At 39.6% G+C, this 15,545-nt stretch overlaps 1 protein-coding gene across 2 annotated transcripts in view; it reads left to right on the top strand.

Annotated features, from left to right (window-relative positions):
• Window positions 1-15,545, top strand: part of ENPP3 (ectonucleotide pyrophosphatase/phosphodiesterase 3) — a 214,116-nt gene that overhangs the window by 118,519 nt on the left and 80,052 nt on the right. For both annotated transcript variants that reach the window (XM_069726011.1, XM_069726012.1), the window contains exons 9-13: window positions 1,649-1,758; window positions 2,760-2,825; window positions 2,927-2,999; window positions 7,504-7,612; window positions 8,102-8,233. In XM_069726011.1, coding sequence (XP_069582112.1) covers window positions 1,649-1,758; window positions 2,760-2,825; window positions 2,927-2,999; window positions 7,504-7,612; window positions 8,102-8,233 — 490 coding nt within the window. The remainder of the gene's footprint in view (window positions 1-1,648; window positions 1,759-2,759; window positions 2,826-2,926; window positions 3,000-7,503; window positions 7,613-8,101; window positions 8,234-15,545) is intronic.

The following is a 15,545-nucleotide window of genomic DNA, read 5'->3' as shown; positions in this document are numbered from 1 at the left end:
GTCCTATCAGTTTAATAAAACACAGCTGTACTCTAATGAAGGAGTAGAACCATCTCAAGGCGGATCACAAGGAAATGGACAGTATGTGACTTAAATATGAGTGTCTGAGCAAAGGGTCTGAATACTTATGTGATGTGATGTTTCAGTTTTTCTTTTTTATTAAATTTGCAAACATTTCTACATTTCTGTTTTTTTCAGTCAAGATGGGGTGCAGAGTGTACATTAATGAGAAAAAAATGAACTTTTTTGAATTTACCAAATGACTGCAATGAAACAAAGAATGAAAAATATAAAGGGGTCTGAATACTCTCTCTCTCTCTCTCTCTCTCTCTCTCTATATATATAGAGAGAGAGAGGGAGAGTATTCAGAAAATAGTATTATAGAAAATACAGAGTGTGTCCAAACCTTTGGGCTGTACTATATATATATATATATATATATATATATATATATATATATATATATATATATATATACATATATATATATATGACACACTCTGTACTATGCACTACACTACGCTGACAGACACAGCAAACCTTCTTGCCACAGCTCGCATTGATGTGCCATCCTGATTGAGCTGCACGAACTGAGCCACTTGTGTGTGTTGTAGAGTCCGTCTCATGCTACCATGAGTGTGAAAGCACAACCAACATTCTAAAGTGACCAAAACATCAGCCAGAAAGCATTGGTGCTGAGATGTGGTCTGTGGTCCCCACCTGCAGAACCACAACTTTATTGAGGGTGTCTTGATAATTGCCAATAATTTCAATCTGTTGTCTATTCCATTTGCACAACAGCATTTGAAATTGATTGTCAATCTCTGTTGCTTCCTAAGAAGAAGTTTGATTTACTTGGAGTTATATTCTGTCGTTCAAGTGTTCCCTTTATTTTTTTTTGAGCAGTGCGTATATATATACAGTACAGACCAAAAGTTTGGACACACCTTCTCATTTAAAGATTTTTCTGTATTTTCATGACTTTGAAAATTGTACATTCACACTCAAGGCCTCAAAACTATGAATTAACACATCCTCTTGAAGCTCAGCAAGAGAATGCCAAGAGTGTACAAAGCAGTCATCAAAGCAAAAGGTGGCTACTTTGAATATATATATATATATAATTTCATTCACAGTATGGATTGAATTTAAAAAAATCTTGCTTAGAGACTCTATGATTGGTATTGAAACAAAGTTTGTAATCATATAAAAATTGAAACATGAGTCACCATGAGTCTCCTGTTTAAAAAGGGCCCAGATGCTGAATTGGTTTTAGGTCAGGTGAGGAAGGGACCAGATCATTATTCTTGCATTACCTAGTCATCTATGCCACCTGGCAGTGCCCTAAACCATCCATTAATGAAAAATCCATGCAAGCTTTCACCAACAGATACCTAAACTGGTGGTTTTGGTGCAAATTAAAAGAAAATTCCTGCAAAAGAGTTTTAAAATTTCCACATGCAAATACCCCCAAACAAATAAAATTGTACAAATGACTCCAAAAATAGTGGTGTGAAAGGAATAACTGGACAGTACACCCACATATACAGATATAAGTTGAATAAATATATTCTGAATAAATAAGGAGCAGATATTTTTAGCTGTGACACAAGATAAACATTTTTTCAATTTGTTTTTTATTATATAGGTATGGTTAACAGCCATGTACCAAGGATTAAAGGCTGGCACATTTTTTTGGCCTGGATCAGATGTTGCAATTAATGGTAGTTACCCTAACTACTATAAACTGTATGATGGGTGAGTATGCTACACATAAAATTTGGGGAACACCGACATTAGAATTAATTATTTCTAGAGGGGTTTTCCAATTTTAGGTTGCTTTGCAAAGTTATCTAGACAGAAGGTTACTTTGTGGGATTTTTGAATGCTATGATGCCCATCATTGTCATGTAAGAAGGGTAATCCCTTAGTCCCTTATCTAAGTCTTAGATACATGTACATTGCATAGTATATACATTTCTTTATAGTCATTTGTGTTTATCAGTGCAATATACCGACCAAATACAGGTCAAAATAAAACATTTTGGCATAAGTTTGGCCATTTTTTTTATAAGGCAAAATGCAGAAACAGCAGCAGACATGTAATCGCTTGAGATCCCCATCCCAGTATCCCAAACAGGAGAAAATACCAATGGAAGTCGCAGACGACGAAGCACTATTCTTGCTGCCGAAGTTTCGTAGTATGGAAGACATTCTGGTTCATAGAACTTGGTTTTGAGTGAGGGACACCTCTCTCTAAAGTCCATATTTCTTAATATGTAAAATGGACAGTGCTTGGCTTCATAAGAATTCCCCATTAAAGCTCATGGGCACATCTTTGTATACATCAGGAGATTTTCAGACCTGATGTGAACTGAGCCCTTACTTGATGTTTGAGCCAAACAAAAAGAGTATTTAGCAAATGCAAGTATCCTTAACAAGCACCCACACACCTAGAACCTTCTGACGTGTTGTGCAAATAGTGACATGGCCTTCATTTTGTCCCTTATTTCCAAGAGCAGTGCTAGATGATCCTCGTAGTTGACATGGTAATGTCAAGTGTAAACCACCTCTGTGCTGCTATTAATTAACGTTTTGGATCAAATTCTTTGGAGAAGCAGACAGCCTTCCTAAATATTCCTTGTGTAAGAATGTAAAGAATTGTAATGATAATTCTAAGCAAAAAAACATATAAGTAACATAAAAGTATCCAGAAAACGAAATGTTTCAGTGAATAATGTTTCCATTTTTCCTGTAAGGTCTGTAGCATATGAAGAAAGAATACAAACCATTCTGCAGTGGCTTGACCTTCCAAAAGATAAAAGGTATCTCTGTTTCTACTCTGCTAGTAATATCTAGTAATAGTAATAGTAATATTGCACATTATATTTTCAACTATGTAACACATTTTATATATGTATTATAGGCCAGATTTTTATACATTGTACATTGAGGAACCAGACTCTTCAGGACATTCGTTTGGTCCAGTAAGTGGTGGGGTAAGTCAATGTCCTAGTCTTTACCAAAACATAAATGTACAGATTAAATTCCTGTTATTTATACAACATTGGACATAGATTGTGATTGTTTGTACCCATCCTTTTTTTCTGATAGGATGTGCAATCTTAGTTCTCTATCAAAAATATGGTAGAAATGATTCTACAGGAAACAAATTAAGAGAGTTGTCAACCCTTTGCAGCTTGCCAAATCCTAACTCTGTGAAATATACACACCATTAAAATTTGTCTCTGCTTGCCAGTTCCAATGCTTTTCTCATGTCCCTCAAGAATACGATTTACATACTAGTAGCCAGCTGCCAACTAGAGTCTAAGCTGAGCCTTGCAATGTTCTATTGAGAGAAGTAGTGGAGACTCTAGTCTGCACATAACGTAAAGTCACTTTACCATTGGAACTGGCAAGTGGAGCCGAATCCTACAGGGGGGTCTATTATAAATAATTAGGAGTAATCAAGCTGCAATATTTGCTAGAGGTTTCACCAGAGATGGCCAACCAACCTCTTTAACCTATCATTTGTTTTGGAGTGTGGGAGGAATATCCTAGAATACGGTAATTGGTAATGCGAAAAAGGGTCTCAAAGTAATGGCTCTCTCATGAAAACCAATAATTAAAAATATTAACCTTTTATCAATAATTTGTAAATCGGGCTAACAACATAAAAGAAACACACTTGACAATGCTCAAATGCGAAGATGGTGTAGACAGTACTGGATTCACAATATTTTATACCCTTTCCTGAGCACCTGCCTTCGCAGAGGAGGCTGGCACCCTAATATTGCAAATATGGCACCCCTACTCCAAGGCGGCTTTCCCTTATCTCCCTAGTGTGCACTCAACAGTGCTATCTGGGATATCAATGTGTAGTATCCACAAAAACATAGCACCCTATAAATTGTAAACAGAGGTATGCACCACCAATTCTAAATCCACAAATAAACAAATGAGAGACAAAGGGAAATAACTAGAAAGGGGAAGGAGAATCAGTACATGTAGCTGACTCTGTAAAACAGAAAGAAGGTATAGCTGGAAAATACCAATTTACTCTCTTGCTGGCCTAATATATGGATCTCTGCCAATCAGCTGAGGTTGGCACCCTATATATGCAAGAATAGTGCCGCGGCAGCTGTCGCTAGGACACCCCACACTGCTCTGAATAGATATAAGTATATAGTGTATGCAGTATAGACACACAACAAAAAATGTCAGCAGACAGGGCATGTTATTAATTACAGATACATTCAAATACCAGTGTCATAATATAGCTACAGCTAATTTGGGTTAAAAGCTTGGTAATTATCCAGACACGTCTAGAGTCATCTGCCTTGATGTGTTTCACCTGCATGGCACATCAGGAGGACTGATAAATTGATACTAAGCCATGATATCCAGCTTACTGTGGAAGGAGTGCAAAATATTTTGAAAATCCTATGTAAACATATACAGAATGTCGTTAGGGCAGTGTCCGTGGTCACATGGCAGCAGAGAAATGGCTACCACTAACAGGCTTTGCGCTAAATAATCTGTTTTCCAAAATGATCTGGACTTACACCGGAGTCCTGTGGTTAGGACCATGGAGTCAGCTGCTGTTCAATGGTGCAAGATGGCAAGGAGGATAGTCAGTTAGGTCAAGGGATAAGTAAGGTGCAAAATAGTCAGGAAGGAGAAATAGACTAGATGAGGTTAAGGAACAGGATACATCAGGATAAAATAACAGATGCACAGAACACAGATAAAGCCTGATAGCACAACTATTGACTGGCAGTGGTAACTGATTGTTAGGGGTTTATATAGTGAGCAGCAATATGCAAATTGCCTCTTCAGAGAAAAAGAGGACTTAAGCTCTATATCGACACCTGTTGGAAGTAGCCATCCTACAAGTCACAATCAACCCTTTGACAAGTCGTGCAATATGACTTAGGATAAAAGCCAAATCAGTATTTGAATTCGCAGACACAGTGTTTCGGGCTGTTGGCCTGTTATGATCTGGTGACCTAGGAGCAGCATGAGACGGACTCTGGAGAAGGTGGTCCCTGTACTGACCGCAAACCCTGAACCTAGCAGCGCAACTAGAAGTAGCCGTGGGGGGGTACCTAACACTCCCTAGACCCCTCGACACAGCCTAAGATCTAACTACCCCTAAAGACAGAAACAGGAAACCTATCTTGCCTCAGAGAAAATCCCCAAAGGATAGATAGCCCCCCACAAATATTGACTGTGAGAGGAGAGGGAAATAACATACGCAGATATGAAATCAGATTTTAGCATAGGAGGCCATACTAGCTAAAAATAAAGAATAGAACAGAGTACTATGCGGTCAGTATAAAACACTAGAAAATATCCACCGCAGAAAATACGGATCACCACATCTGACTAAAGACATGGGGGGTATATCTGCATCTCCAGAGAAATAGCTAGGCTGCAAAAAATCCTTCACAGACTAAGCTGGACAAGACAAAAACATGAAAATGCACAGAACTATATAAGGTCCACAGCAGGTGGGCAGCAAAAACAAAGCCAGGACTTATCTTTGTAGAAAAACACAGCAAACTGGAGAGACCAGCAGGGAAGTGAATCCTTCAAGAACAATGGACAACTGGCACTGACGAAAGGATCCTGCAAAGCTATATACCCCAGTCAGCTTTGCAATTAGTAGATACACCTGTCCACTCCTGCAGTCCAGGCAAAACTGCATTACCCTCTACAACCACCGGAGGGAGCCAAAAAGCTGAATTCACAACATTGGCCCTCGTCAGTGCGAAGCATGAGAACTAATTTGGCTAGGTGAGAGGCTCTGGACTGGGGTCTAAAGGGTAACGTTTCTCCTTATGGAGAGTGACATACCAGTTCTTGAAAAAGGTCCACGGACCGAAACGTTGCAGATGGCAGAATAAACTTTGGAGCTGTCTTTTCACAATTGCTGCGGTGCTGTCCTTTTCTTCATGTGCTTCTGGATTTACCTACTGGGATGGATCCCCTGGTGAGGACGTGCACTCTGCTGTCCATAGAGACATTGCCATTATAGGGTGCGGCTTTACTATTTATATTTGATACCAGTTCTGGCATGTCAAGGTAAGGAGGCTTATTCACCATGCAATGCTCCTCTGGGAAATTTAATATGCAAATTGCCTCTTCAGAGAAAAAGAGGACTTAAACTCTATAGCGCCACATGTTGGAAGTAGTGATCCTACAAGTCAGAATCTACCCTGTAACGAGTCATGCAATATGACTTAGGATAAAAGCAGCCCAACCCAGTGCTAACAGCAGGAAGAAAACCAAACTAACAGTATGAATCCCATAGCTTCTGGACTGGCCAGAGCCACCCACATGTCCCAGGAAATAAGTTTGGATTGATTCTCTCAAAAATCACCCACAACAAAGGCACAGTGCCACCGAGTGACCAAAGCAGAGACCGGCACAGATATTACACAGAATATACAGTTTCTATACAAATGTTCCTCTTGTTAAGATTCTAATGAAAGACCCCTGTGCTTATAAATAAAATAGCCATAAAAGATGGGGTCATATAACAAAAAGAAGGTAGAGTTGTGCTCAAAAGTTTATATACCCCGGCAGAATTTTTGCTTTCTTGGGCTTTTTTCAGAGAGTATGAATAATAACACCAAAACTTTTTCTCCACTCATTGTTAGTGGTTGGGTGAAACCATTTATTGCTCCACCACCCCCGGTAAAGTATATTCAAATTATAAGATGCGCCCGCATCTTATAAGATGCGTCTTATAATCCGAAAAATATGGTACTTATATGCCATTGTCGGATAGGGGTTCTAGGCCATTGACTTATACGTCATGTTGATTGTGGACAGTACAGGAGCTGTGCTCTCGAGATCCCTGCTGGGTGCTTGGCTTACATGATAGCAGACTCCTGACTGTCACAGCCAAGAGGGGTGCCTGCACCACCCCTAGTTGTTTAACCCTTTAAATGCCATGATCGATATTGTTTACAACATTTATAAGGCTAGGGCAGGGAGGAGACTCCTTCTCCCATTTGATCGGCACCCCTATGATGTCATCGAGAGGGCCCAATCTCGTCAGGATATATGACAAGCCTGTTAGACCATGCTGAGAGCACACTTCAAAAGATGGACACTATTGGAAAAATAGGCCAGATGATGTCCACAGTACCTTCATCATCTTCATTATAGGAAATCTTCCAACACGGGTTCTGTTTGAATCATGTACTTCGAATGTTTATATGGAAACCACGGCATAGCATTCAGCGCAGAGCACAGGATAAATATGAGCCAAACCTTACTGCAATCTTTGAGAGGCAGAATGAACAAATCAGTAGCAGGTCAAAAATTGTTTTTATTTATTTTTTACGCCGTTCCTCATGTGGTATAAGTGATTACACGACTTTATTCTTTGGGTCGGTGCAATTACAGTGATACTAAATTTATATTGGTTTTTATGTTTTGCTGCTATCACTAAACAAACATTTTAGTGCCAATATGATATTCATTTTTTAGGTGATTAAAGCCTTGATACGTGCTGACAAGACTATGGAAATGCTAATGGATGGGCTGAAGCAAAGGAATCTTCACAACTGTGTGAACTTGATATTGGTCGCTGACCATGGTATTTATTCTTTATTTGAATTTATGATTCTTGCAATTTTAGCTTGATTAATACCACATTTGAGGCCAACATTAGACACATATCCTGGAAATTTTTCAACATATATGATTAACATGAGCATGGACTATCATTTAGTCTAGTGTATATCAAATGTTCTGGCAAATGTTTGCATGGTATAATTTTTAATTCCTTGTCTCAAGCACAAAATACATTAATATGCAAACAAATGTTATTTTCTTCAGAAGAATGAAATGGGCATCTGTATAAGCAAACAGTTGTATACATCCAGGGTATACATGCAGTGGGCCATTTCGAACAGTTATGCAGAATGTAATACAAAAAACATAATTGAAACCTTACATTATGCCAATCTGTAATTCTGTCAGTTATCAATTTTGATAGTGTACTGGTAAATATACAGTTTTCTGTATGTAAATCAACATTATTTCTTTATGTATTTATATATTTCAAATCTTAATTTTCTTTAAGGAATGGAGAAAACTTTTTGCGAACAGCTGGAGTTTATGACTGATTATTTTCCATCTATTGACTTTTTTTACCTGTACGATGGACCAGCAGCCCGTATTCGTGCCAGGAATATCCCTCAGGATTACTTTACCTGTAAGAACAATGCTTTGTTCAGAAAGTATTTATGATAAATGTGATGTTGCGATTATTTTGAAGAACTACAATTATGGTCAATGTTACCCTTAAAGGGGTTGTCCACTTCTCAGACAACTAAGTCTCAATCAGCATGTTTGCCCCTAAAAAATAACACTTATACTCACCTCCGATGCTGGCATTGTTCCAGTTCTTTTGGGGTTCGTGCCACATTGGCTTCAGGACTCGTGTAACATAGCAATCAGTGGCCACTTCAGTTTCCCCATGTGCAGATGAATCATACATCAAGAAAAATTGAGAGAGCAGCCAAAACCTTTAATTCATGTGGATATCTGATTCCTCTAAAGGCAGGGAGAGTGAAGCCAGCACTGATAGGCTGCAGCACTGGCGTGACATATCGAGAGCGAGTGCTGACACCATTATGAAGGCACCCGCGCCGTAGGTAAATATAAGTGATTTTATTTTACTCAGGGCAAACATGCTGATTGAGAAAGGATTGTCTGAGTAGTGGACTGTTGACTGTTTTATTTGTAATTTTGCTCTAAAATGTTCTGATAAATGTCTAATTTCATTGTTTCCACGAGTTCAATGCTTCCAGTCCCAGATAAAACAAAGCAGCCTAACATTTTAAACCCTTCACCATGTTTCTTTGTAGGTAGGTAGGGTGACGCCACTATGCCTTGCGCATGCGCCGGCCGTGACGGTACGGTATCCTGTATGTGTATTCCTCGTACACGACCTTTATTTGACGCTTGGTATCATGTTATATCGGGGGACCGCCCTGACCTAGTGCCACCTCAGGATTGGTGACTGCACTATGCTTTGCGCATGCGTGGACACGGTATTCTGGGTGATACGCACTCTGCGTTCCATTCACCTATATGGCAATTGTTGATGACGTCATCTCTGGGGACGGCTTTGTTGCCGGCGTGCTCCACGTGTCTCCGCACTATTATTTATAGAGAGACGCATGGTGAGTCCACAGCTCCTATTTTGTGCAGCCATTTATCAGTTCTGTATACCTTTGAAGAACCCCCACTGTATACTGATGGGGGAGAAACGCGTCGGGCATTGTTTTGGGGAGACATAGTAACATAGTAACATAGTTAGTAAGGCCGAAAAAAGACATTTGTCCATCCAGTTCAGCCTATATTCCATCATAATAAATACCCAGATCTACGTCCTTCTACAGAACCTAATAATTGTATGATACAATATTGTTCTGCTCCAGGAAGACATCCAGGCCTCTCTTGAACCCCTCGACTGAGTTTGCCATCACCACCTCCTCAGGCAAGCAATTCCAGATTCTCACTGCCCTAACAGTAAAGAATCCTCTTCTATGTTGGTGGAAAAACCTTCTCTCCTCCAGACACAAAGAATGCCCCCTTGTGCCCGTCACCTTCCTTGGTATAAACAGATCCTCAGCGAGATATTTGTATTGTCCCCTTATATACTTATACATGGTTATTAGATCGCCCCTCAGTCATCTTTTTTCTAGACTAAATAATCCTAATTTCGCTAATCTATCTGGATATTGTAGTTCTCCCATCCCCTTTATTAATTTTGTTGCCCTCCTTTGTACTCTCTCTAGTTCCATTATATCCTTCCTGAGCACCGGTGCCCAAAACTGGACACAGTACTCCATGTGCGGTCTAACTAGGGATTTGTACAGAGGCAGTATAATGCTCTCATCATGTGTATCCAGACCTCTTTTAATGCACCCCATGATCCTGTTTGCCTTGGCAGCTGCTGCCTGGCACTGGCTGCTCCAGGTAAGTTTATCATTAACTAGGATCCCCAAGTCCTTCTCCCTGTCAGATTTACCCAGTGGTTTCCCGTTCAGTGTGTAATGGTGATATTGATTCCCTCTTCCCATGTGTATAACCTTACATTTATCATTGTTAAACCTCATCTGCCACCTTTCAGCCCAAGTTTCCAACTTATCCAGATCCATCTGTAGCAGAATACTATCTTCTCTTGTATTAACTGCTTTACATAGTTTTGTATCATCTGCAAATATCGATATTTTACTGTGTAAACCTTCTACCAGATCATTAATGAATATGTTGAAGAGAACAGGTCCCAATACTGACCCCTGCGGTACCCCACTGGTCACAGCGACCCAGTTAGAGGCTATACCATTTATAACCACCCTCTGCTTTCTATCACTTAGCCAGTTACTAACCCATTTACACACATTTTCCCCCAGACCAAGCATTCTCATTTTGTGTACCAACCTCTTGTGCGGCACGGTATCAAACGCTTTGGAAAAATCGAGATATACCACGTCCAATGACTCACCGTGGTCCAGCCTATAGCTTACCTCTTCATAAAAACTGATTAGATTGGTTTGACAGGAGCGATTTCTCATAAACCCATGCTGATATGGAGTTAAACAGTTATTCTCATTGAGATAATCCAGAATAACATCCCTCAGAAACCCTTCAAATATTTTACCAACAATAGAGGTTAGACTTACTGGCCTATAATTTCCAGGTTCACTTTTAGAGCCCTTTTTGAATATTGGCACCACATTTGCTATGCGCCAGTCCTGCGGAACAGACCCTGTCGCTATAGAGTCACTAAAAATAAGAAATAATGGTTTATCTATTACATTACTTATTTCTCTTAGTACTCGTGGGTGTATGCCATCCGGACCCGGAGATTTATCTATTTTAATCTTATTTAGCCGGTTTCGCACCTCTTCTTGGGTTAGATTGGTGACCCTTAATATAGGGTTTTCATTGTTTCTTGGGATTTCACCTAGCATTTCATTTTCCACCGTGAATACCGTGGAGAAGAAGGTGTTTAATATGTTAGCTTTTTCCTCGTCATCTACAACCATAGAGACGGCTATCTAGCGCTTGATGCGATTGGTGTCTGAGCGGTGCTGAAGGTCTCCACAAGCCTGCAGATGAGTGTCGATGCTATGACATTTCTTTTTTAAGTATGGGGATGATTGTGTCCTTTCATACAAAAATACACAGCCTGATATATTACTGCAGCATGCACTTTAGATAATTTGATTATGAGACATTGTTCTATCTATAGGATAGGCTTAATGCATAGCACTGTGCACCTTAAACAGTTCAAGTATAACACATGGTGACATCCACATGCTTTGAAGTGTCACTTTATCTCCAGTCTTTTGCAAAATATGTCTATTCAATATAATACATTAGTCTATTGAGACGACTCAGTATTTATCTATGATTGCTATCTTTGGAGGTTCTTTTATAGTGCACACCATGATGCAGTAAAGAGCATGCTTTTCATCTGATATACATGCCCTGAGCACCGTTTTATCATATTACAGGAGCGCTTTTCTTTGTATTTTGATATGGACAATATTTAATGACATTGCTATATCTCATTCACCCATATTCAGATTATTGCATCTACACTTGTATATATTTTTGTGAGGGCATATTTATGCTTCACTATAGAGACGCCCTATATCTGACTATCTGGGTGTATCTTTTTTAGTGTCTCATTATTTTTGTATTTTTGAGATTTTTTTCTTTTGTGTTTTTCTTGATTTTTTGGGTTGTTTGGGAGTATTTTGGCACATTTCTTTATTTCTATCCTTATTTAGGGAATTTGTAGGGTTCCTAGGGTCAGTCAACGCGGAGTGGGGGCACCTACCGTTTCACATTAGGGTGCCTACCCCCACTGTCAGGCAGGATTCTTTCCCATAGGGATATTGTCAGATCTTTCTAGGGTTCCTTATTTAGGGAATTCTAGGGATTTGTGAGGGTCGAGTCGACGCGGAGTGGGGGCGCCTACCGCAGAAAATTAGGGTGCCAACCTCCACTGACAGGCAGGATCCAGCATAGAGACGCCCTAGGACCTAATAGGTACACAATTTGTCTATTTAATTTATTATTATTATTTGTGTCATGATTAGAGATTTTTAAACTATTGCTTAATAAAGGTTATTTTTTAGGTATCCTTGTTGCTTAGGTGTTTTGTAGGTAGGTAGGGTGCATTTTTATTTGTAGGATTCTTTTCATAGTCTATAATAAAGATAACAGCGTCATTAACAGCTATTATGTCAGCTGCCCATTGTATTCTTTAAAAAAAAAGCAGTCATTGACAAGTGATAAGTACTCTTTAAGCAATGGGGTTCTCTTTGGTTTTCAAAGTTCTTTGGGTTTTATAAGTTGGTTTTTTGCCACATTTTGATCCAACTTTTGTAGAGTTCACTCATCAATGAATTTCCTTCCCCACATTTTGAAAGATTCTTAACAATTCTATTAGTATCAAACGTCTTGAAGACATTTCAAAATAATGAAGTTATGATGTCAAGGTCTTTTGATATAGTTGTGTACCTTTAGAAAGTGCCATCTCAAACTTTTTACTTTGGGACTTCATACCACAGACCAAAATGATTCTTGGACCTCCCCATTTGTGGTCGAAGTCCATGAAAAAATTAAAAATATTGCTTAAATTACCTTTGCTTTGTCTGCTGAGCTCTGTAAAACAATACAATAAGTAGCAAATTAGTTAATAATGTTACTAAACCAGAGAATACTCATATTAAGCAAAGAATTGTCCAGTTTATTTCTTCTTTGGCAAATACTTCCTCTCCAGGTAAGCCCCACCAATAACTTTGTGTGACTTCCTGGGAAGACCAGCTTCACATTTTGAGAAGCCCTACTTTAGAGTGCTTGGTGATAGTAGCTTTTCAGCTCTGCACATACAACTCTCGTCTTTTCTATTGTGAACACGTAACAGGGAATAGATAGTGATGAACGAATATACTCGTTACTCGAGATTTCTCGAGCACGCTCGGGTGACCTCCGAGTATTTTTTAGTGCCTGGAGATTTAGTTTTTGTCACCACAGCTGAATGATTTACATCTGTTAGCCAGCATAAGTACATGTGGGGGTTGCCTGGTTGCTAGGGAATCCCCACATGTACTTATGCTGGCTGACAGATGAAAATCATTCAGCTGAGGTGAGGAAAACTAAATCTCCGAGCACTAAAAAATACTCGGAGGTCACCTGAGTGTGCTCGGAAAATCTCAAGTAACGAGTATATTCGCTCATCACTAAGAATGAACTGTTCTTTAAAAGAGGACCTTTGAGCAAATTTGTCATATTGAACTGGACACTGTTTAATAGTGTCGGTAGAGTGGAGTACAACTTTTTTTTTTTTAAATGTTGCCTCTCTGTTTCAGAGATATTAGCATTCAAAGTATTTGCCACTTAATTTGATAACCTTTTATGTCAAAGTGGGTATTATTAGATAGTTTTGACTGGGGACATGTACTACTTATCCCTGTATGATGCTTACCAATCAAAAGCAGGCAACAGCACAACAGAAAAAAAATAAGCCTCCACCTTATTTTGGAGCAAGTTTCTCAGCATTTGATATGTATAACAGACAGCCCGGATATCCTAGTGTAACATTCTGCATTATTAGAAAGCACAGGTGACTAATACCTTTCAGATAGTGTCCCTGTGGGGAAAATCGGAAGCACATCTGAGTTTAGATGTGTCACATTACAAACCATTCTATCAGCTTTCCTCTGTTCATATCATCGTAACCTTGGCTGTGATGCTTCACTCCAATGCTGCCTGTGCAAATATGTGTTATCAATCACACTAATGTGTGTAGTGCTCAACATGTATTTGATCTGAATCACAAGCGCACTGGTGTGAGCGTGGAACGATGCGCTTCCTACGGGAGAGTGTCAAATGCCGCTGTCAGAGATTGACAGTGGAATTTAACAAGTTATCAGCCATGGGACCACAGCTGTTAGAGGCACATTAAAATCAGGGAGCTGGCATATGATGTATGAGTACAACATGTGTTGGTAAGCACTTAAGGCTTGGGTTACACCTGTAGCATGACCAAAGTTCGCTAGGTGTTGCTGTTACAAGTGAATATGATAACATTGCAACCCTCAAACTACTGCAACTGCGACAAGCCTGTCAGAAAAAATCTGACATGATTGTACTTCTTTTTGCAACTTTCTTTTTGCTGTCCCAGTATTGTAGGGGTTGCAGTGCGACACCACTAACTTCTATTGCAGTGCAATGCAGCAGTGACACCTACTGAACCTAGTTTTAGTTGCGCAACAGGTGTTGTGGCCAAAGGCGCTTTTTAGCCCTAGCTTAAATGGATGAGCATTACTTTTCAGTCCTTTTAAATATCTGATGTTAGTGCAAAATGTACTGATTTCAGGAGAAACCTACAGCCCTTTGGTCATCTAAAATGCAATTTACAGGGAACCTGACACATGATACATATGATACATGCTGCCTAATCTGTGGGCAGCATGTATAAGGTACTGGCTGTATTTTCTCAGCCACACATGTTTGACTATGAAACCTTGTTGTGTTTCTGAGAAAAATATACTTTAATAGTTGCCGGGGACCAAGACTGCCCTACAGACTAGTCGGACAGGCGGGTCCCCAGTGGCTTATCCCTGCCCGCTGCCCTGTATTGACAGGTCTCTGTGTATACGTGCTCGCAGGCAGAGACCTGTCAATCCAGGGTACTGGGTGGGGTGAAGCTTCCATGACTTGCCTATCCAGCTAGTCTATAGAGCGGTTATAAAACTATGTTTCTTTTTTAAATGCTGCAGCATTTCAGAGTCAAACAAGTGCTGCCCACTGGTTAGGCACCATATATCAGGTGTCAGGTTTTCTTGAATCTTTAGGGTTAAAAAAACATGTAAGTTAAATGCAACTTGTTTTCCAAAACTGAGCATATGAATATTAGAGCGAACATTTTATGAGGAAGCTGCACATTTCACCCTTTGCATTGCAAAATTGCACGACACATCTGTACCATATATTCATATGCTATGGATCGCAAACTTGAAACTTAGACCTCAGTTCCTCAACTTGTAAGGCTTTTTCAGTCTCACCCTATAAAGCACAGGAAAGTAAACCAACAAAAAATGTGCATAGCCAAAAATGGAAAAATAAATATACAGTAAGTTTATTGAAAACAATTATTAGAAGGCATGTATTAAAATAAGGGAAATACTAGAGGGTGACAAACACAGCAGGAGGAGATTGTTATGACCTGGTGGTGAGGACAATAATGGACCTGGTGGTTAAGAGCACACGGAATGACCTGATAGATACTAATAATACAGGACAAGCTCTGAGACGTGGGAACTCTGCTGACCGCAATCCCTAATCCAATCACACACACTAGAAATAGCCGTGGATTGCTCCTAACGCTCCCTATGCAACTCGTCACAGCCTAAGGAACTAGCTAGCCTAAAGATAGAAAAATAAAGCCTACCTTGCCTCAGAGAAATTCCCCAAAGGAACAGGCAGCCCCCCACATA

The sequence above is a fragment of the Ranitomeya imitator genome, chromosome 5 (assembly GCF_032444005.1).
Source record: "Ranitomeya imitator isolate aRanImi1 chromosome 5, aRanImi1.pri, whole genome shotgun sequence".
Taxonomy (NCBI): Eukaryota; Metazoa; Chordata; class Amphibia; order Anura; family Dendrobatidae; genus Ranitomeya; species Ranitomeya imitator.
The sequence above is the reverse complement of the archived record's forward strand: the minus strand, read 5'-3'. Positions and strand labels throughout refer to the sequence as shown.